This window comes from Paroedura picta, chromosome 2, assembly GCF_049243985.1.
Source record: "Paroedura picta isolate Pp20150507F chromosome 2, Ppicta_v3.0, whole genome shotgun sequence".
NCBI lineage: Eukaryota > Metazoa > Chordata > Lepidosauria > Squamata > Gekkonidae > Paroedura > Paroedura picta.
The window spans coordinates 157,620,075-157,642,027 of NC_135370.1; the positions used below are offsets into that span (position 1 = coordinate 157,620,075).

Sequence of the window (21,953 nt, forward strand, 5' to 3'; positions counted from 1 at the left end):
TACTTCCACAGGCACCTTGCACTGGTGGATCCAACCCTATCTGAACAAATTAGAATCTCTCAGAAAACTCTCCTTATGGATATATGCATTTTCACTTTGTGAGGAAAACCATGGTTTTACATCTTCTGTCATTTTTCATGAAGACTGAAGGTTTAAGTAGTTTTCATTTCCTTGTGTTATACAGTTCATTCTGTCAGTGCCCAAATACTACCATTCAATGTTGTCAGAAAAATAATATCTGTGTTTCGAAACAGCTTCCCCCTTCCCCTGTTTCCCCTTAGGCTTGTCTTACACTTGGCCTGTCTCAGCACTGACTGACTATGTGGGAGAAAGAGCTGGGAATGAACATGCTGTCCCCATCCCTCCTACCGTACAATCATCAAGTTGTCCGCACAGGAGGGAATGCACATGTTGAATGCATGCTTGCTCCATGTAGACCAGTGGTCCCCAACCTTTTTATCACCGGGGACCACTCAACGCCTTTTACTGAGGCCCGGTGGTGGGGGGTAGTTTACTCCTCTACTCTCAACCACTGCCCTAACGCTATCTGATCGCTATGGTAATGTTTAAACATCCCTTCAAAATAAGATACAGACACGCCACAACAATGAAGTGTGTTGTAAAGGGCTGGGGGGGATGAAGTAAAGGGCCGGGGGGAGGGGGGAGAAGGCGTCCTTCGGGGCCTACCTCCAATTAGTCGAAGGACCACATGTGGTCCGCAGCCCACAGGTTGGGGATCACTAATGTAGACAACTCTGTGATCATGTGACAGGGGCACGCCAGTGCTCCCATGCTTGCTTTCATAACCCCACATGCTTATTCAGTGTATAGACAGACTGTCCTTACAAGGCTCTTATCTGGATTCAGCAGCCATCTTCCTGCTATCATGGTTTCCAATAAGCAGTACCCTGGAGCCTGTGCATGGAGTGGGACTGATTCTGAACAATCTAAAGAAACATGCATATAGGTATGCCCTTTGCCCAAGTGATCCGTCAAGTAATTAGGGATGCATGTACAGAATCCAGTTCTGTACAAGTTAGCCCTTAGATGAATGAAGATACATGGCAGATGAAGAAAAATCAAGCAGGAAGTGAAAGAAATTGAAAGGAGAAGGTGCAAACGATCTATGTTGGTAAAGAAACCAGCAGATAACTAGAGCACTGCCAATTACAATAATAAATGGGAAAGATTTACAGTACAATCCTAAACAGAGTTACACCTTCCTTTTCAGTGGACTAAGAAGGGTATAACTCTGCTTAGAAGGGCAATGTTTGACTGTCTTAATTTGGGCAAATTTAAATTAGTTAGCTTTGACTGTATAGTGTCCTTCATTCAATATTAATTAAAAACTTGCAGTTGTTCTTGTTGATGAAACTTGTATGAACTTTAGATTCAAATGGGTAGCTGTGTTGGGCTGAAATAGTACAATAAAATTAAGAGCCCAGTAGCACCTTTAAGACCAACAAGGATTTATTCAAGGCGTGAGCTTTCGAGTGAAAGGTCTGAGGAGGAGTGCTTGCACTCGGAAGCTCATGCCTTGAATAAATCTTTGTTGGTCTTAAAGGTGCTACTGGACTCTTGATTTTATTGTATGAACTTTAGTTTGTGTGCATAGCCAACCTTGTTGGCTGACACTGATTGTAGCAGAAAAAGCCTTTCTTAGCTGAACATCAGGTAGAATAATACTCTTCTCATAGAAAGCAAAAAGAATTGACAGGATTCATTTTGGGTTAAAAATACACACAGGGGTATATTTTGCATCCAGCTGCTGTATAATAGTGGTCATTAGCTGGTAGATTCTTGCATGACTACTTCATAGCTGACAGGGTGAGTGATGACATTATTAGACGGCCAGATAATAACCGTGCTTTGAATTGAGGCTGGCTATATGATAAGCTGGATTGTTTTTTGTTTTACTTTGAAGCAAAAGGGAGGAGATTGCCAAATTACTGGCATTTTCTTTCACCAGGGTCGTTGTCACATCTTTCTTAGCTGTTAGATGACATTTCTCCACTAACAGGCTATCAGGTGGACTGTGATAATTAATAAGATTAGTGATATACTGAGTTGCAATAAGTACTTTGTAAGGCTAGACAATTAATAACACCCCCCCAACTGAGATAGATAGATAATAAGTGGCATTTCAGTGTGTCCATGTGTGTGTGTGTATGTTTGTTTCTTTGTTTGATTTTTAGCCCACCTCTTTCAAAATGACTTGAGGCTGGTTACATCAGATCCCCATTAAAACCCTGCCCCATAAAATCTCAAAACACCCAGCAAAATAAGACCGATAAAAACTCCCTCTATTGACAGCCTAGCCCTACGGGAGGTTGCTGGATGATATAGCATAGCCTGAGGAGGGCCCTAGATCTTAATCCTGGCCTCAACCAAAGACCTGGTAGAAGAGCTCCATTTGACAGGCCCTGTGGAACTTTGACAGCTCCATCAGGTCTCTCAACTCTTCCAGGAACTCATTCCACCAGGTCGGGGCCAGGACCAAAAAGGCCCTGGCCCAGGTTGAGGCCAGGCGAACTTCTCTAGCTCCAGGGCCATTTATGCCGAACATATGCCCTGTTGTTGAGCGCTCTACCACTGTCCCCCATAATGTGCTGTCAGAATGGCACCATGCTATTCACTGCTTCATCACCTAGGGCACAGTGAAGGAGTTCATATGGCAGCTCACTGATGGCGACTGCTAGTTTCCATGGCTGGGCCTCAGGAATATGGGTGGGAGGATCTGGTGCTTTGGCTGGAGGGCATCAGGAGGCGCCCACCAAGGCACAGGGACTGTTGCTAGCAAGGTGCAGGGGTCCTGGCCAGTGACTCTTCTGACACCATGCCAGACATTGCTCTCCACACTCAGCAGCTGGTGCTTAAGTAGCCACCCTGATGCCTCCTGTGTGGATTCCATAGCAAAGAGTGACTTGAGCTGCTGCCACTATACCTGTTTCCTTGTGTGAAGCCACCAGAATCAGAGCTAATTCCCAGTCATGCAACTCAGCAACAAGTGCATTGGTGGAGCTTCTTGTTCACTACGCACTGGGAACTTCACTGCCCCAGCTCCCGTGCAGGAGCACAAATTGGGGGCAGATGAGGCACACGGGGCCAAATGCTCCCCCGTGTGGGTGCAGGAAGAGGTGGGGCAACCTGCCACGACTAAAACTCCAGCCTGTAGCCCAGCATGAAACCTCCAGTGTGTAAACAGTCTATAAGAAGCTTCTGCTGTCTCCATTATTCTACAGGGGAAGGGGGGTGTTTTCAAATAAGTACGCTGAGGATGGCAGAGACTGGAGAACTGCTGTGGAGTGTTGGCTGGAATGTTGGACAGCCTTGGTGTAAGGATAAAATGGAGGATGAAAGTATTATCTTTGCTGCCCTAAACTCATTAAGATAAAAGCATAATTGCTCGTAGGCATGTTTTTTAGGGAGGCTTCATTCTCATTGTTTATTCTTGCTCATGTGGCTTTCATCTGTCTTAAACCTATTAATTACTGTCTGGATGGGAACATTTGATCCTAAGAGTTTCATGGTGATTGTAGGGAGCTGGCACAAAACAAAAACCGAGAATATTGGTTTTCCTAGGATGTGATTTAGCCTCGTGACTCTGAAACTGTTTTAGTTAGTAAGTCTCCAAGTGCTGACAAAGCAACTCCCCAGGGCTACCCGTTCTTCACAACGGGTCTGATCGTGCAAGTTGCTCAGCCATATAGATGTCTTCCACAATGTCCCCCCTCCCCTGCCATTTTACCGAAAACTGTTATGTGAAACTGTACTCTCAAGGTGAAGATGGTAGAAAAAGGAGGGGGTAGGATAATTTATCTCGTTCTCTTTGGTCTATTTTTTCCCCCTGTATCAAAATTCTACCTGTCCTTTGCTTTGTCCTGTGGGAGGGAAAAGGAACAAATCTGTGTCACGTACCGTTTGACTCACAGAGAGAACAAAGAGAGTGGCTTGCCTGGGGGTAGGGATCAATGCAGTGCTACGAGGCTTCGAAGGAAGAGTCCAAAGCATGGTAGTGCATGCGTTTCCACTCAAAGGATGTCAGAGTAGTGCAGGTAGGAAGGATGTTCACCTGAGATCTTGAAGAGTTGCTCTAAGGCTGACTAATACTAGGCCAGGTGGATCAATGGGCTGAGTCAGCAACTAAACATGTTCATAGTTATCAGTTTTGGATGCTGCAAAAACAGAGGGTCCTCCCTTGGGGTGGGACATGTTCCAAAGTTTGTTATTGGAAAAATATTTTGAAAAATGTGTATGATGTAGAGAGTCTTTTTAAATGAGCACAAAGGACAGAAGACATGACACATGATGCTTCTCTAATGAAGCCAAGACACATTTAAGAGGGGAGTCAAGGAGTCAGGCCAAGGGATGGGCAGGTGCTTGGAGACAGACAAGCTGCCCACTGAGTAGCAGATGAGCTGGGGAAAGAAAGAATGGATGCCAAACAGGCCGGGAGCCAAGAGGTTCACTAGGACCATTTCTGCACGAGTAATTTTCCCCTGCCCAGCCTCTTGTTGTTCATGGGTTTTAATGCTGCTTCCTCATGACGTCGGCAGCAACCCATAGCTCTCTAGTGGGTGGCGCGAGTTTTCATCCTCTTTGTTGTGCGATGAGGGAAAGCGGTACAATCCGCTTCCCCTGTCTTGTTGCGGCACACAACGAGCCGCAAACAACAAGGCCTCTCTGAAAGGAGAAATACATGACAGTCTTGGTCATGGTTTGCCCACTCTTGCACCTGCCTTCCCCTCTCCATTTACGGATCAAAATTTTTTTAAAAAATGGCACAGTCCGCACTGCTTCAATGAATGACAGCCAGAGGAGCGGGGGAACCTGCGGGTTGTCTACTCTTCCAACTTCTTCGCCACCTTGTTGGGAGGCAAAAAGCCATGATGAGATGGCGGGATAATGCAGGAGGGGTCTCCCGTCAGGAAGCATGCAAACACGTTGTTTACTATCACGCGTTTGGAAGCAAGAGATGGTGCACATTGTACGCCTCAAAAGAAATGGTCCAGGAGGCCTCTTATGTCAGTTGGTTTATAGCAGAGCTCCCTGACCTTTTTGAGCCTCTGGAATTTACGGGGGTGGTACTTATTTGCAAAATGTATACCACAACTTTTTCCATCGTCAAGGTAGTTAACAGATTAAAAACTACACATTAAAAGCACATCTTTAAAAAAAACACCCACTAAAAACACACCATTAAAACAATTAAAATCAAGTTGCAATAGATAATAAAGTGTAAAGTAAAAGTAAAGGTATCCCCTGTGCAAGCACCGAGTCATGTCTGATCCTTGGGGTGACGCCCTCCAGCGTTTTCATGGCAGACTCAATACGGGGTGGTTTGCCAGTGCCTTCCCCAGTCATTACCATTTACCCACCAGCAAGCTGGGTACTCATTTCACCAACCTCGGAAGGATGGAAGATTGAGTCAATCTTGAGCCGGCTGCTGGGATTGAACTCCCAGCCTCATGGGCAGAGCTTCAGACAGCATGTATGCTGCCTTACCACTCTGCGCCACAAGAGGCTCTATAAAGTGTACATACATAAAAATAATAATTAAAACATAGGGAGGGAAGGAGGAAATACCAGACAAAATATAAACGCAGAAGATGGCAATAGAAGGGAACAGGCAAGTCTCTGAAAAGAATTTCAGAGTTTGGGTGCCACAATGTAGAAGGCTATCTCTGGTTTCTACCTGTCTAATCTCAGAGGCACTTAAAGCAGGACTATGGAAGATGACTTGAGTGGTCAGGTAGCTTCATAAGTGTGTAGGTGTGTTCCTTCAGGTATGCTGGCCCCAAGCGATATTGGGCTTTAATGGTCGATGCCAGCAGCTTGAATTGAGCATGGGAACAGATTGGGGTCCAGTGTAGTGGGGCCAAGGCTAGAGTAATAAGACCCACTCTAGTCAAAATCCTGCCTGCAGCATTCTGCACCAATTGAAGCTTGTGAACATTGTGGAAGAGCACATGTTGAGTGTCCATTTTCTTGATATTTTCCTTCTTTATCCTTCTTCCCTCTTTCTCCCTCTGCGCCACTGGAGTACGATATGAGGAAAACAAGCCCTTCTCAAAACGAGAGCAGAAAGTGCTTGACTTGCTAGTGCTGAGGTGGCTGAGGGGGGAGTGGAATGATGCTGGGACAGGAAATAAAATGCAGCGTTTTACTTCCTGCCTCAGCATCTCCATGTTTCTGTTTCTATCTATGTGTATTTGTGTCTTGCTTTAAAAATAGGGTGTCCTGTCTACATGCATGGCACTAGATGAATGAACGTGGTTTATTCCTTGACAGTAAAGTCAGAACTGTGGCCACAATGGTATTTTGGCTTGGGTTTTTTTTTTCATTTCTGGATTCACTGCTATATTTTAAATTATTCCACATATTGATCACTTAATGACCGGCGGACTACACAGCACTCCCTTTTGATGTTTTAGTGCTGTTTTAATTGTAATGGAAATGTTTTTAGTTTGATGATTGCTCAAAAAAAGCAGGAAGGATGGTATGCAAACCTAATAAATAGAAGTATAGGTTTTTGTTTGTGTATGCCCAGATATTGTTTTTTAATAATGATTTATTTGTTATCCCCTAAACCAGGGGTAGTCAAACTGCGGCCCTCCAGATGTCCATGGACTACAATTCCCAGGAGCCCCCTGCCAGCATTCACTGGCAGGGGGCTCCTGGGAATTGTAGTCCATGGACATCTGAAGGGCCGCAGTTTGACTACCCCTGCCCTAAACCATACATCTGTCTACAAAGGATAATGGAAAGATAACTATCTTAAGCATATCTATTAAAACATCATGGCACTGGAGGAAGAGCAGGAATGATTAGGGAACACTAAGTTTTATGTTGCCAGAAATAATAACGTAAGAGGTTTTAGCATGTCTGCTTATCATGTGTAACTGTGAGATCTGAGTTATGCTTCTGTTCATTTTGAATGATAACAGTAAAAAAATAATCTCTTTTAAAAAGAAGCTTATACTTGCACATGGATATGGTAGGATGCAATTACTTACTGAGTGGCCCTTATCTTATTTATAAGACTGTTAGTCATTTCTCGGCTGTTGCAGCCAGGAAGTAGATGATAACAAATCTTAATAACTGAACAACAGAAAGAAAGGTGGTAAAATAAGCACAATTTATAAATCTGTACTATATTGTACTGTTTCAAGCCATCGGTGATGAATGAATAGGTTTGTCAGGGCTGGTTGACTTCATTCTTTTGTATTTAGTCTTTGATTCACAAATATAAGTAGCTTTTCCTAAATAGCTCTGACAAAATCATACAAATTAGCCCATCTGGGCATCGACTTATCCACTTGACTTTCTCTTTTAATGCATTCATTGGCATTATTTCCCTCTGCGCAGCAATGAACTCTTTATCTCCTTGTTCTCTCATCTTCCATGGTGCTTTGAGTTTCCATGAGTTACGGTCGTTATTATTGAGTTTTGCAGTGACGTCTGAAATCCAGCTACGCATGCTCAACACATAAGGCTAGACAGGGCTGTCCATTCCATATCTCTGCATTGACATAGATCAGCACGTGTTTTTTCTGACAAATCCTCTAGTAAATGAAGTATCGTTTTTCATTGAGAGGGGTGAAATATCTTTGATTAAGAGGTCTGTGGGAAGCTTGTCCTCTGCTGTTTGTCCTTGCATATCGTATTCAGAAGTGATATATCTCTGAACATGGATGTTCCACTTAGCTACCCTAGCTAATAATCACAGAATCACAGAATCACAGAATCACAGAGTTGGAATGGGCCATACAGGCCATCTAATCCAACCCCCTGCTCAATGCAGGATCAGCCCAAAGCATCCTAAAGCATCCAAGAAAAGTGTGTAACCAACCTTTGCTTGTTGGTTACTGCTTGTCATTCATTGTGCTTGTCATTAGTTGTGCAGTTACTGCTTGTCATTCTAGTTGTCATTCATTGTGCGGAACGGAATATTTTGCTGCAACTGGTATAGCTGCAAAGTATTTTGGCATCCTCCATTTCTTGAAAAACAGATTCATTTACAGTTAGTTATTTGTTGCATTTCCATCCTAACTTTCTTCCGTGGAAATCAGAGTGGCATATATAGAGATCCCAGGAGATCTGCAGGAAGAAGTGCAGTTTTCTGTACCCTGCTTTTTACTACCCACAGTAATCTCAAAGTGTTTTTTAATCGCCTGTCCTTCTTCTCTCCACAACCGAAGCCCTGTGGGGTAAGTGAGGCTGAGAGAGCTCTGAGAAAACTGTGAGTAGCCCAAGATCCCCCAACTGAGTGCATGTGGAGGAGCGGGGAATCAGACCTGATTCTCTAGGTTAGAGACCATTGCTCTTAACCACTACACCAAGCTGGTTCTCACACCAAGCTGACTTAGACTTGCTGAGCTTCAGTCACTTATGGTAACCTTCAGACAATACCCGTAGAAATAATGAGTTAGAGCAGAGATACCCACTCCACAGCTGATGGAGAACCACATTCTCAAGTACCATCACTCAATCAAAAGAGCCATATTTGCTCCCATCCCTGGCATGATGACTGCACCCCAGGGAGACTCATAGTTTACCCATTCTTCATGTTTCAATGTGAGAACCAACCAGAACCCTCACTAGGCAAGGTCCTTGCCCACTTGGCTGAATCCTGGAACAGGTGCCATACTGGGGAATGGTCTTCAGAAAAGCCACAGGTGGCATATCAAAGAGCCACTTGTGGCACCTGAGCCACTGAGTATCATGGATTAGAGAAATCTTGCGGCTTTCATTATACAGAATCTATAACAGGCTGAAAAGACAAGACAGCTAATTTTCAGCAACAGAAAGAGCACAGTCAATTACAATTGTAAATTGCAATTATTTCAAATAGATATTTAGTGTAATCAAAACATGTTTAGGCACATCAAGTTCACGTGATGGTAATATAGTAAATTTCAGATAATTCCGATTTATAAGTATTCCCCCTCCCCCCGGGGGGGGGACCCCAGAACCCTAATCTATAAAATCCTCATATGTATCAGTGAGCTGCAAATAAGGACCTCTGGATCCATCTGCACAACAGATGGAAGATGTGATTAACCATGACAAGATTCAGGTGAGCAGCCCTATTGGACTGAAGTAGCAGAACAAAATTTGAGTCCAATGGCACTTTTAAGACCAACAAAGGTTTATTCAAGGTGTGAGCTTTTGTGTGCATGCACACTTCCTCAGACAATGGAATAGGAATCATCAGAGTACAAATTTAAGGAGAGAGTAAATGATCAGTAAATTAGTAAATGGCATCATGAAGATATCCAACAAATATGGCAGATAATGGAGAACAAATAATGCCTTGTTAGAATAACAGAGTTCATCTTTGGGTTCTAAAAAACATTCTAAAAACATTAGGGGGATAAAAACATTAAGGTTAGTGATTAGTGACAGACACTTTCCCAACTGTGAACAGAACTAATTAAAGGAGACCTGTTGCTAGCCCATCCATCTCCACCCAAGGATGGAAGCATCCTCAGAAATATCAAGCTGTGCTGAGTTCAGTCTCCTGTCTTAAAGGAGTCTTTAGACTCCAATTTTATTTAACCATGATGATGATGACAAGGTTAGCAGTTTTTTAGGAATGGGGGAGAGTGAATCTCTCCCCTGAAATTTGCATTCCATGTAAGAGCTGACCTTTTGGGGTCTGAACTTATGTTGTCAAACCTCTGTGAGAAATAAATGGGAAGGCTCATTCATATCTGATGTTGTTTTCTGATAAAACCCTAGTTAACAGACCTTTCATCCATCTTTCTGGTAAAAGATCCACGAGAAGTTGAATCATTGCTTGATTGGGAATTTTAAAATATGCATTAAAATAGGGAGCCACAAGTGTGCCATTGTTTAACAGCATGACAAACGCTGTTAGACTTTGAGTTAGCCTCGAATCAGTCTTTTAACTTCTTTTTTTGTAATGCAGGCATTTGAAAAGCAACCTAATTACATTGACAAAACGACAGCTGTGCCCTTTGCCTGTTGCAATTCATCAGGTTAAGCAAGTGTTACAAAGTTCTTCTGTTCAATAAAAAATATCCTATTTGTGCAGATTGCAATTTTTTTGTTGTTAAGACTGTATCGGGAGGCTGAGCAGAGAGTCGAAGCAAGGAAGTTCAGTGGTTTGTTTTGTACTGTCAGGGTTATTCAATAGCGCTTCCCCAGCTTGTGGGGATCTGTGTGAAAGATAAACACATTTTTGTTGAAGGTTAGCTGTTGAGTTGAGTATCTTTCATCTGGTTTCATACTTCGATATGGATTAGAAGCCACAGGAAGATTCCCTAAGGAAACAAAATGTGTCGGCTTGTTTCCAGTTTAGGATTTTCTGCAAAGCTTAAATGACTTTCTCCATTTCAAAGTCAGTCAAAGTCCTCAAGAGTGCTGACTCCCCAGTTTTGTGTTGTCACCAACTCTCCTAGTGCCTTCTCATTGGGGCAATCTGTTTTTCAGGTGGCTGTTGAAATCAGCCATTGCAAGGTCAACAGACTGCCTGACAAACAGATAGCAAGACAGAAAATACTATGTCCACCTTTGCTTCAACACACACACACTGAAGTCTTCAATATTCGTAGAAAAATGCAATCCTAAACAGAATTACATATTTTGCGGTCTGGAGTCAATGGATTTAGAAGGGTGTAACTATGTTTTGGATCACTCTGCATTAGCCATCGTAGCTAAACAGAATCTGGTTTTGGTGCCAGTGTAATTGTGGATGCTGAGATGCTTCAGAAAGGGTAGGGTTTTGTCTCCATGCTTGACTTGTGGGCCCTTTGGGGCATCTACTGGACTAGATGGACTCTTCATCTGATATACTAGAGTTCGTCTTATACTCAAAACATAATGTTTTGCCTAAAAGCCTTGCATAAAAGTTGGCAGCTCAGAATGTATGATTTTGGTGGATGATTTGAGCTGATCTTGTTGTAAGAAACTCATCTCTCTTTCATTCTTACATATTGTGAGCCATAGAAGGATTGTTATCTCTGGTGAGTGGAATTCATTGTTTTTTTTTAAGAGAATGGTGTAAGATAGATTCATGTGGGTAGCCACGTGGATATGAAATAATAGAACAAAGTTTGAATCCAGCGGCACCTTTAAGACCAGTTTAATTCTGGGTATAAGACTATATATGCACATTTTTTCAGATAATAAGGCAGTCAGCAAAGATCTATGTTGGAAACCGGGGATTTTTTCATGTATAAGGGTGAGGAGAAGGTACAAGTTATTATCCAAGGGACCATTGGGGCCAAGGGACCAAGGCCTATGAAGATAGGTTGAGGGACTTGGGAATGTTCAGCCTGGAGAAAAGGAGGTTGAGAGGGGACATGATAGCCCTCATTAAGTATTTGAAAGGTTGTCACTTGGAGGAGGGCAGGATGCTGTTTCTGCTGGCTGCAGAGGAGAGGACATGCAGTAATGGGTTTAAACTTCAAGTACAACGATATAGGCTAGATATCAGGAAAAAATTTTCACAGAGTAGTTCAGCAGTGGAATAGGCTGCCTAAGGAGGTGGTGAGCTCCCCCTCACCGGCAGTCTTCAAGCAAAGGTTGGATACACACTTTTCTTGGATGCTTTAGAATGGTTTGGGGGTTGATCCTGCGTTGAGCAGGGGGTTGGACTAGATGGCCTGTATGGCCCCTTCCAACTCTATGATTCTATGATCCGTTAAGGCAAGAATCCTGAGATTATATTCCCTGACTGTGAATTATTGCCATATTCCTTGATTGTATGCCTGAAGTGTTGAGGCTCCTGTCAGTTATCTCCTTATCAACCTTGATAAGAACAGGGACTAGGAAGTGCACTTCAAGTAAAGCTGTTTGCTAAGCAGCACAGAGGAAAATCCCATGAAATAAATGCCTTAAAAAAAATTAAAACCCTAAAGCGGATCTTTTCCCCTTTTGGGTCTCCTAGGATTTGCAAGAGCTACTCTGCATCAGCCAGTGAACCATTAGGAGCTCACAAGCAACTTGTTGGAGATCCCCAGTTTTAAATTGTGATTTGTGCAACAAATTCTGGTTAATCAGTTGTGCTTCAGGAAGACTTTCTGGTTTGTGAATAAATGATCCGCTCCTTGCCTCTATCCCACGAAGGAAATCTTCTATATTAGACCTTACTTGTGACATGAGTCAGGACATGGGTGCCTGACCTGGCTCACTGTCACGTGTATGAACTAGGCAACTTGCCTTAAAAGTTCGCTGTTGCCCTGTTCAGCTCTGGAGTGCTGCAAGGGGAAAGGAGGGGGTTCTAGTTTCCTTCTAGCACCACTTTTGCCTGTAGAAATGGCAGCAGGAAGACCCAGCTTGGCTCTTTCTCTTGCTCCCTAGGAAGGACGCATGGAACCAGAAAAAGGGCAAACAGGCCCCCTCACCTGTTCCTTATGGCGAAAATGGTGCAGAAGGGAAAAGAGAAGCCCTTCCTCCCCTCCCTCACAGTGCTATGGAGCCGAATGGGGCAGTGTCAAGGTAAGTTACCTCGTTCATACGTATTAGGACTGTGAATCAGGTTGGGCACCCATATGATCCCCTGACGCATTTGGTCCTGTGGCGTGGCAACCACAAGTGGCGATGCTTCTTAACAACCTGTGGTATGTTAATTCAGCAGCATAACAAACAAATAATCAGTACATATTGTAGCTATAAATTTCCTACCTATCATAGTTTGAAATACCAGTTTGTCAGTATTCAGATGTTAACTAGTTGGTGATTTGATCAAGTCACAGTTTCTCGTGATGTCTGAATGTGTTGCTTCCTTATTTCAGCCACCAACCAAGCTTTTCTTTTTCTTCCCATGGAGAGTGTTGCTGTTGTTGTTTTCTTTTAATCATGGTCCTAATTCCTACTTTTAGCAATCTACAGATGTGGTATTTTCCAATTTCATGTGTTTTTTTTTTTGGCTTGTTTTTTAAAATCCCTGATTTTAATATGGCTGTTTTTCCGTATAATTTTTCTTGCCAAGGCTATGTTCTTTTAATGTCTGTTTTATAAAATTCAACAACCACATACTGCTTTCTGATGTTTATTAAGAAGTAAGTTCAATTGAATGAGGACCCACAGTTAAAGGTCTGAACTACAGAAGGGAAAAGTGCATAGGCCTTCTTGTACCGACTGTTTTCCCCCCTGCTCACCCCCTGAAACTAAGGCTGTTTGCTCATCAGCTGCATTTATTTCTGAGCCTGAAGCCAAGCTGTTGGGGTGGGGGGTGGGGGATGGGGGGTGGGGAACCAATAATTAGCAAGGAAAAAATTGGCTGGCCAGGAAAAGGTCATACAGCTCTCACCTGCCAGCTCTTTTCCTGCAGGTTGGGACCCTTGAGCTTCTTTTCTGACATCTAATTCCATCCATGATGTATATTGGGTTGCAGGTTTAATACTCTCATGTGCTAATTTTACATTTAATTTCTGTTCTACTTTTCTGGGCTTTAGCGATTAAAAAAAAAAAACTTCAGAAACAGTTTCCAGAGATCAGAGGAAAAAATGTGAGGCTAGTTTCAGCTCAGGCCAGGCAGTCTTTAAGAGATGGTCAAAATGAGGGCTTTCAAAGGCAATTGAACGTAGATAACGTTTGAGATGAAGCCAAGCTGCTACAGCTGCATGTGGATGGCATGCCTTTCAGGCTACCTGTATTTTATCTAACTAAATTAGAGATTCTGAAGACCAGAGGAATCATGGGAGATTGAAGTACGAGGGAAAGGACAAAGAGGACATTCTTTTTGATTAGTGGAGTCTGCGTTGTTGGACTGGTTTTTATTTTATTTATTTTACTTAAAACATTTATATCTCCTCTTTCTCCAGCGTCTCAAGGCAGCATACAATACATATTTTAAAGCATCAGGTAACAGTAAAACCACAGTTCAACTTTCCAACCTAATAAAATCCCTGCAATTTATATTCTATTAAATCTCTGGCAAATAAAATGACCTTATGAAAATGTTGTAAGGATGGTACCTTCCCCAGGGAGCCCATTCCACAAACTGGGAGCAGCCACAGAGAAGGCAAGTCCAGACCTGTCACAAAACAAAAACAAGCAGCCCACTTCGGGGAGCAGATTTAAGATGCCACTTTTCTTCCTTTGAGGTCCTGTCCCTCTGTGGCAGGTGGTAGTGAGGGAAGCCTTGGTCAAGAAAGCCAGCGTCATATCATGATTCAGGTGTTGGACTAAGATATGGATAAACCCAAGTTCCGGGGGGGGGGGCGGGGACGGGGGGCGGGGGGGAAGGAGCCTGCAGGCATTTCCCACCAAAGGAAAAGCCCTTTACTGGCTCTTTAAACCTCCCCCCTGCCACCCTCTCAGGACCTAGTGCCTGTTGCATTCCAGCATGCAACAGGTTTCACTGCTAATAAGAGAAAGGTCTTTCTCTGCATCTGCTAATAGAGATGGCAATGATCATTCATGAGACTTCCTGCAAGTAAAGCTTATAAAGTACTATTGAACTGTACGTGCTCAAAAAATGTTTTATGCAGAGCTTTAAAAAAAATTACATCAACTCTGTGTCTAAAAATGTGAGGTCTATCAGAGGTCCTGTGAAGGGTTTTTAGGTAACTATCTGTCAGAGGTTCTGGGGGTTCAGATGTCTTTTCAGCCCTGAGACGATGAATGGCCTGTACCATGTACAATGAAGGGTGAGGAACTATATTTTTGAATGCTCTTCTATTTTTAAAAAAGTTCCCTGAAAACAGAATATTAGCATATTGTGGAGAAATGTCCAAGCTCAGCTCTCTCTTGGGCTATGTTAATTTTCAATGTATGGTAATTTTCTCATTTTTACTTCTGGCAATGTCAGACTTCATCTGCACTCTGAAGTGGAATTCAGACACTTTAGAAATGTTATTACTCTGAATGTGCAGGGTATCCCTAATGATGGGGACTGAGAAAAGAGTTCCAGTTCAGTTTAGATGTGTAGACTGCTGACCCACTCTATTAGCAATATCTTCGCAGGTCTAGGGTTCAAATCAGACAACTAGGTATTCTCTGCCTGAGCCCTTGGAAAGCTGCTGCCAGTCAGAGTAGGGGATGTTGAGCCCAATCAGGGATCCTCAGTGACTCTGGAACCCAGTGTGGCTCTATGACATTTCTTATGACTCTTCAAATCACCATTCTCCAAAGATAACTAGTCACGTGGCCACGAGAACCAGTTTGGTGTAGTGGTTAGGAGTGCAGGAGTGCAGTGGTTAGGAGTGCAGACTTCTAATCTGGCATGCTGGGTTCGATTCTGCACTCCCCCACATGCAGCCAGCTGGGTGAACTTGGGCTTGCCACGCACTGATAAAACTGTTCTGACCGAGCAGTGATATCAGGGCTCTCTCAGCCTCACCCACTTCACAGGGTGTCTGTTGTGGTGTCTGTAAGCCCCCTTGAGACTCCTTCGGGTAGAGAAAAGCTGCATATAAGAACCAACTCTTCTTCTTATTATGGTTGATGGTAATGGTCGATGTGGCTGTCAGCAAGACATGGAGTGAATACCACTGAGATATACCCATGAGAAAACAGAGGAAAGATAAAAACTGCAATGTGTGGAGAGCCATTCTAAAACTCTCAACATTGATGCCTGCACATCACAAACTTTGCCAGCATATCTTTGCATTATGTTGATTTAGGAACTTGGTTCCAAGATTGAATCATGGAGCTGGAAAGGACCTCCAGGGTCATCTTATCCAACCCCGATCCACAGTGACCAAATTTCATGCCCAGATGATCCCCCCCCCCCACACCTGGAGGAAATTCACCTTCCATCTCCGAAGTGGCAATTGGCATTTCCCTGGGCATGTGAGAAAGGGACACAAGTGCCAGGCACTGACACAACCCTTCCTTCCCACTCACTCGCAATCTGCCCAAGTTTATAGAATCATCATTTCTGTCCGATGGCTGTCCAGCCTCTGCTTAAAAACTTCCCAAGAGAAACTCACCACCTCTCGGGGAAGCCTGTTCAATTAACCAGTTGAAGGTAAGAGTTTAGGTAAATGTTAGCCCAGATCATTTATGGAACTTCCATTTCTGGTGTATTGATTATGTAGATATAAACCAGATTCACAGTAGCAAAAAGCATCCACATATTGTATATGTTGCATTTATTGATTACAAAAAAATTAAGACGGGCTTGGATCCCACAAACCATCAGCCCAAACCACTGATGGTCTGGGATCTGCCCTGCCCTGCCCTCCCCTCCCCCCATAGCCATTTCTGATTCCTTAGTCCCAGGCAAAAATGTTCCTGGGATTAGAAATGGCAGGGGGGGGAAAGATCCTGTGATCCTTGCCCCTACAGATCACAGTGGCTAAACCATAGAAATCAACATGCAGTTTTATATCTTAAACTGACTTTAATATTATCCTTTTCACATCAGTCCAAAGTCAACCACTATTTTTTCGTAAGCACGGCTTGTTTACTACTTGTTAAATTGTATATTTTAATGCGAAGACACAGCAGTGTTATTACGGGACGTAATTGCTTGTGCTTTTTTAGAACCAGGAATCAATTGAAGCAGAAAGCAACAGCAGGCTCTCCTACGCAGCAAATGAACAGAAGTATGTGCTGGATTCCTCACCAACTCCAGAGAGGCACATCATGGACTTCCCTGATACTGAAAAATCTACCAGGAAAGCTTCTCCGAAAGTCTCCAATATCTCGGTCTCGCGCTCAAGTATAAGTACCACAAGTCTACACAGATTGCCTTCCCGAATTTCCTGCAGTTCTTCTTCTGACAGCATTGTGAACTGCTATCCTCGCAAGGCCCAAAAGGTAGACTCCAAAGTTCAGAGTGGGGATCTCCTCGACAGACACTCGGAACATTTTACTGACAGCCAGCAGCCATTTACACCACGCACTTTAAAATCCAATGCCAAATCCTTCCTGTCAAAGTACAGATATTATACCCCAGCCAAACGGAAAATCAAAGACGTTCCAGTACAGCATGTGGAAGCGGAAACACAGACTGACTTAAGCAGGTGAGGAAACGTCTTCAGGAGGGCAAGTGAGCCCATTTTGTGACCTTTCATATGAGTCCTCCTGCTTCTGATTGCTGATTTTGTATGGTTGGTCGAAACTAGGGGTAGTCAACCTGTGGTCCTCCAGATGTTCATGGACTACAATTCCCATGAGTCCCTGCCAGCAAATGCTGGCAGGGGCTCATGGGAATTGTAGTCCACGAACATCTGGAAGACCACAGGTTGACTACCCCAAACATCAGAATCTATCCAGGGGCATCCATATTCCTCTCTCCCTGTAATTTAATACGGGCACCGCAGATACCAAATGCATATTTCTTTGAGCATCCAGGTCCTATCTTCCGTGAAATACAAGGTTTATCGGAATGAAACTGGGTCCACCTAAATAAGAACTTTATATCAAACAAGTGGGCCCATTACCCTGCTACACATATATATTCCCTTGAGAACCAGGCCTAATGTAATTCTGGTTTAATTATCTTAGTATTATGAGTATTACATAATATTTATGGTGTTCATACGCTTTGGAGTCAAACTGGATTAGTTTTTGCTTTGTGCCTGTTGGAAGAGAGGTTGCCGTTTGCAGTTTCCTTCTGAGTACAGCTGACCAGTAGGTCAAAATCACAATTTTAGCCAAGATCCCCTTGTGAGCTTGTAAACAGGGATGACTCCAGTTCTCCAAGGTTCCAAAGCCAGCATGCTAACTTCAGACCCCCTCGGACTCTTAGTGGGCTGGATCCTACCTTCGCTCTTCTGCTGATGCAAGCTGTCCCTTTATGACACCCCCCCATACACACACCCCTGGCTATGATAGGAATCATGATACATGGAGTAAGGATATGCAAATGGGCCAAATCAGCAACTGCCCATTCGTGTGCCTTCTCCATTGTGACCTCCACCTTGTGGAATAGCCTGCCTGAGGAAGTCAGAAAGGCTCCATAAACTATGGAACACTGAACTACTCAAGCGGCCTATGACAGAGTATGGTTACTTACAGAGTTTCTATCTAAACTGTATTAACTCTTCCAATATTTATTCATTTCCATTTATATTAATGGAAGATACGCTGCAGTAGTGTCTGGAGACAATTAAATGCATCAATAGGAAGAGTTTGTTATTGTAGGGTTACTTCTGGTGTACACACTCACCTATCCTCCAAAGCTAACTCTGGATAGCCAAATGGGTTGTTGAATGACTGCAGCATGAAGCTGTCACTAGCAGTTCTAAATATTGGAAGGGGCACGGGAGTTCTGGCTCCAGTGCTTTTAAGGTCAAGCGGGAGGCTGGTTGTGTGTCAGGGACTTCTGAACTTTTCCTGGCCTGTTGTCCTGAAAGCATCACAGCCTCCGAAGGATTCATTTGTGAATGTCTCTCCCAACTCCTGAGATGCCTTCTTTGCACCAGGATTAAAATCCCTCCAACATTAAGGTGACCAGATTGTCCCACGTTTGGAGGGACATCTGGGGGTACCTGGCAAATTTTAATCAACCCCCTGGTCAATGGTGTCCCGCTTTACTAATGTTAAAATCTGGTCACCTTATCCAACATGTGTGTTGCACTTGCCGGCTTCACACAAATATGGGGATAGCTAAGCAAATGGATTAGATTTTTTTTTAGAAAACTGGCAGCACAAAAAAAAAAGAATAGGAAAAGAAAAACATTTGCTTGAGGCCGACCGACTGACAACATCTGCTGCCCCCCCCCTCAAACGCCCTTCCATGACTGAACAAATTTGATCTCCCCAGTGTTGTTGTTATTTATGTTGTGTTATAAATTGTTACTTGGTTGTTATGATGTTGTATTGAAACTTGTATGTTATAGATTAAATTATTATAGTGTTCCATGTAAAATTACATAATGTTCCATGTAAACTGCCCAAGAGCTGTAAAGAATGGGTGGTATAAAGATCCAAATAAATAAAGAAAAAGAAAAAGACACATCAAGCATTGCTATGGGCATCTAAGAGGGTAAGAATCTCCATGAGGTTTTCTAGAAGTTAAAATGGTCTGATGGATTGTGGATGGTGAGATGTTTCTGTCTCTTTAATCGTTGCAGTTTTCAACTAGAATCTGAAGAATTTGCAAAAAGGGATATGACTGACTTTCAGAAGATCATAGAGGAGGTAACTCAAGTGGTAGGTTTAGATGTTTTGCAGCCAACCTGACACTTACACCAGGCCCTCCCTGAGAGTAGTTGGGAGTTTTTAAATCTTCATTTATACCTCACATTTCCCTACTTGAGACCCCAAGTGGCTTACAGTGATCTCTTCTCCATTTTATCCTCACAATTACCTACATGAAGTTGAGAGAACATGACTGGGCCAAAGTCACCTAGTAAGTACAAAGCCTCCCAGATTTTAGTCCAGCATCCTAATCACTGCACCATGATGGCTTTAAATGGATCAGGGCCAACTACAAAAATGGATAATCAGACCCCCTTTTCCGTTTTATTTTTTATTATTTATTATATTTCTTACCAGCCATTCTCGGTGTATCAGCTCGTGATGAGTTACAGTATAAAAGAAAAATCCCACAACAATAGCCCCATTAAAAAAACCCATAAGCCATACATGGTCTGGTCCCAGTGTACCTGAGAGAGCATCTCTCTGCCTATTCCCCAAGAGTCCTACGCTCTGCCAATGCCAACTAGCTAATGATCCCAGGCCCCAAAGAGGCACGTCAGACTTCAACAAGAGATAGATCCTTCTCTGTCCTGGCCCCCACCTGATGGAACAAGCTCCCAGAAGAGATCAGAGCCCTGCCTGAACTCCCACAATGCCACAGGGCCTGCAAAACGGAGCTCTTCCACCAGGCATTCGACTGAGGCTAACCCGACCCATCAAAATCTGTGGGTCCCCCTTCACGATTCTGACTTCCCTAGGAGTTCCATTAATATTGTTCCTACTGATATTGTTCAATTGGACCAGTTACAGTAATTGTTACCTTACATCCTTGTTGAAACTGTTCAAGTTGTGTTTTGTAATAATTGTTATTTATGCCTTTGATGTTTAATGTACCTCATAACATTCCATGTAAACTGCACAGAGCCATATAGGGAGGGCAGTATAAAACTGAAATAAATAAACAAGCAAACAAATAAGTAAATGAAACAGCATTAGATTGAAGCATGCAACGTTTTCATACAGAAGAAACAGAACTGGAGCATTTTTTCATGTCCAAAATCTCTAGGTCTTTGGGGTCAGGGTGTGATGAGTTACCTCTGGATTTTAAGTACATTAAAAAAAATAGCCTGCACAACCAGTAGAAATCCTGACAGGTAGATACATTGATGGGGGATGCTTTAAATCTGAGGTCTCTGAGCTAATGTGAAAGGCGCAGAGAATGCAAAGCCAAAAATAGAAGCCACAATCCAACTCAGTGTTGGATGTCCTAACAATTCAACCCTAAAGGAAGTTACACTCCCCTAAGTCCATGGAAGAGTCTTCTTTTCATAGAAAGATGCATGTATTACTTGAGTAGACCTTACTTTTTTGGCTGCAGAGCACTGAGTTTAATATTTTTAAGAGAACCAGTTTATTTCTTGCTTTCTTTATTTTTAGTTTTAAATGTGCTTCCCGCCCTTCAGCTTGAAAAGGCTTTTAAGATGTTCCAGCACAATTTGAAGGCCATGTATAAACACAAACCATTAAAAACAAGCATTAAAAAAAAAGAATTCCCCATCCCACCCCCATCTTATCTGTACCATTTTATGCAGTCTATCATTCCACATGGTAAAGTTTGTAAAACCATTACACGTGGGGCGAACAAGCTCGGTTGGAGAGCCACAGTGTCCACATGTGGAGTAGCTTGTATGCTGAAGGCTGGAAAAATGCATAAATGTGATTGGCTGATCATGTTGGCCTAGTAGGAGAAGTGAACATGGGCAGGATGGGGAAGGACCATGCCACGTAGCACAACACAAATCCTCCCACACTGTCTCCCCCTTATCCTACTTTTATTGCTCCCCACTTTTTTCATCCATAATAGATTTTTTTGGAAAAAAAATCTCTTTTGTTTTACAGGTAGAAGACTCAGCATCTGGCAAAGCAGATAATTGTAGAGAAATGAAGACACCTCCTCAGTTCTCCTCACCAAGGTATATGAAATTCTGAAGAAACTATTAATGTTTCCTCTCCCTTGCCTTGCTGATGAGGATAGTCTCATTACCAAACTGGTCTGTGAAGCCCATATGATGCCTTTTGGGATATTAAGTCTGTTCATGTGCAGTCTAAGTCTAAGTGGTTACACTTCCAATAAAATTTGAGAAAGAAAAGTAGTTGCACTGGAGAGGAGACGACTGGGAGGGGATTTGATAGCCATCTTCAAGTATTTAAAAGGCTGCCATGTGACCAAAGTACAATAGCCTCAGTTTAGTAACTTCAGCTTCTAGGAAGAGTTCAAGCTTGATTTGATCCTGAATCTTCTGGTTTGTCTTTTTGGTAGTCATAAGCACTTCTTATTTCCCTCCTCTATACACTGGCATGACTTTGAGCCTGAACACAGTCTCCCGGCCTAGTGTTGTTGCTGAGCTTATCCTTGACAGTCCCTCTGGTTTGGCAGCTCTGTACAGACCACCAAATCAGTTTGCGGATGTGGCCTCTGGTGATCCAACATTCTGGCTGATAAGCTGCTGATGTTTACTTAACAGATGGAAAAGAAACTGAACGCTCTTGGCACAAATAATCCATGGAGGATTTTTGTCTTTGGATCAAAAATAGATTGAGCACAAGATGGCGGGGTAGTTGGGTGATAGCTGAGGTAATGGTGCTGAGGTTAAGGAGAAGCTTAAAATGTCAGTGGGTTGAATTCTCTCCATTCAAGAACATTAAGGGAGTGTGGGCAGGAAGATGGAAGCCAGTCCCACAACTGCTGTGTTTCCAGAGAGGAGGACACGCCCATGAAAGACTCCCCCCTGACTGCCAATCCCTGTTTTTCAGCCTCTTCAGTCTTGTTGATCGTTCCTTCTCCTGTATAACGTGCTCCCTTGCCAATGTGGCTGGGATATCGC

The 21,953-nt window shown here is 43.1% G+C and overlaps 1 protein-coding gene across 5 annotated transcripts in view; it reads left to right on the forward strand.

Annotated features, from left to right (window-relative positions):
• The window catches only part of SPATA7 (spermatogenesis associated 7), a 67,449-nt gene that overhangs the window by 37,656 nt on the left and 7,840 nt on the right, over nucleotides 1-21,953 (forward strand). For 2 of the 5 annotated variants that reach the window (XM_077323419.1, XM_077323423.1), the window contains 4 exons: nucleotides 12,331-12,468; nucleotides 16,465-16,946; nucleotides 19,002-19,080; nucleotides 20,968-21,041. In XM_077323419.1, the coding sequence (XP_077179534.1) occupies nucleotides 12,331-12,468; nucleotides 16,465-16,946; nucleotides 19,002-19,080; nucleotides 20,968-21,041 (773 nt within the window). The remainder of the gene's footprint in view (nucleotides 1-12,330; nucleotides 12,469-16,464; nucleotides 16,947-19,001; nucleotides 19,081-20,967; nucleotides 21,042-21,953) is intronic. The other 3 variants (XM_077323420.1, XM_077323422.1, XM_077323421.1) reach the window with 3 other exon arrangements.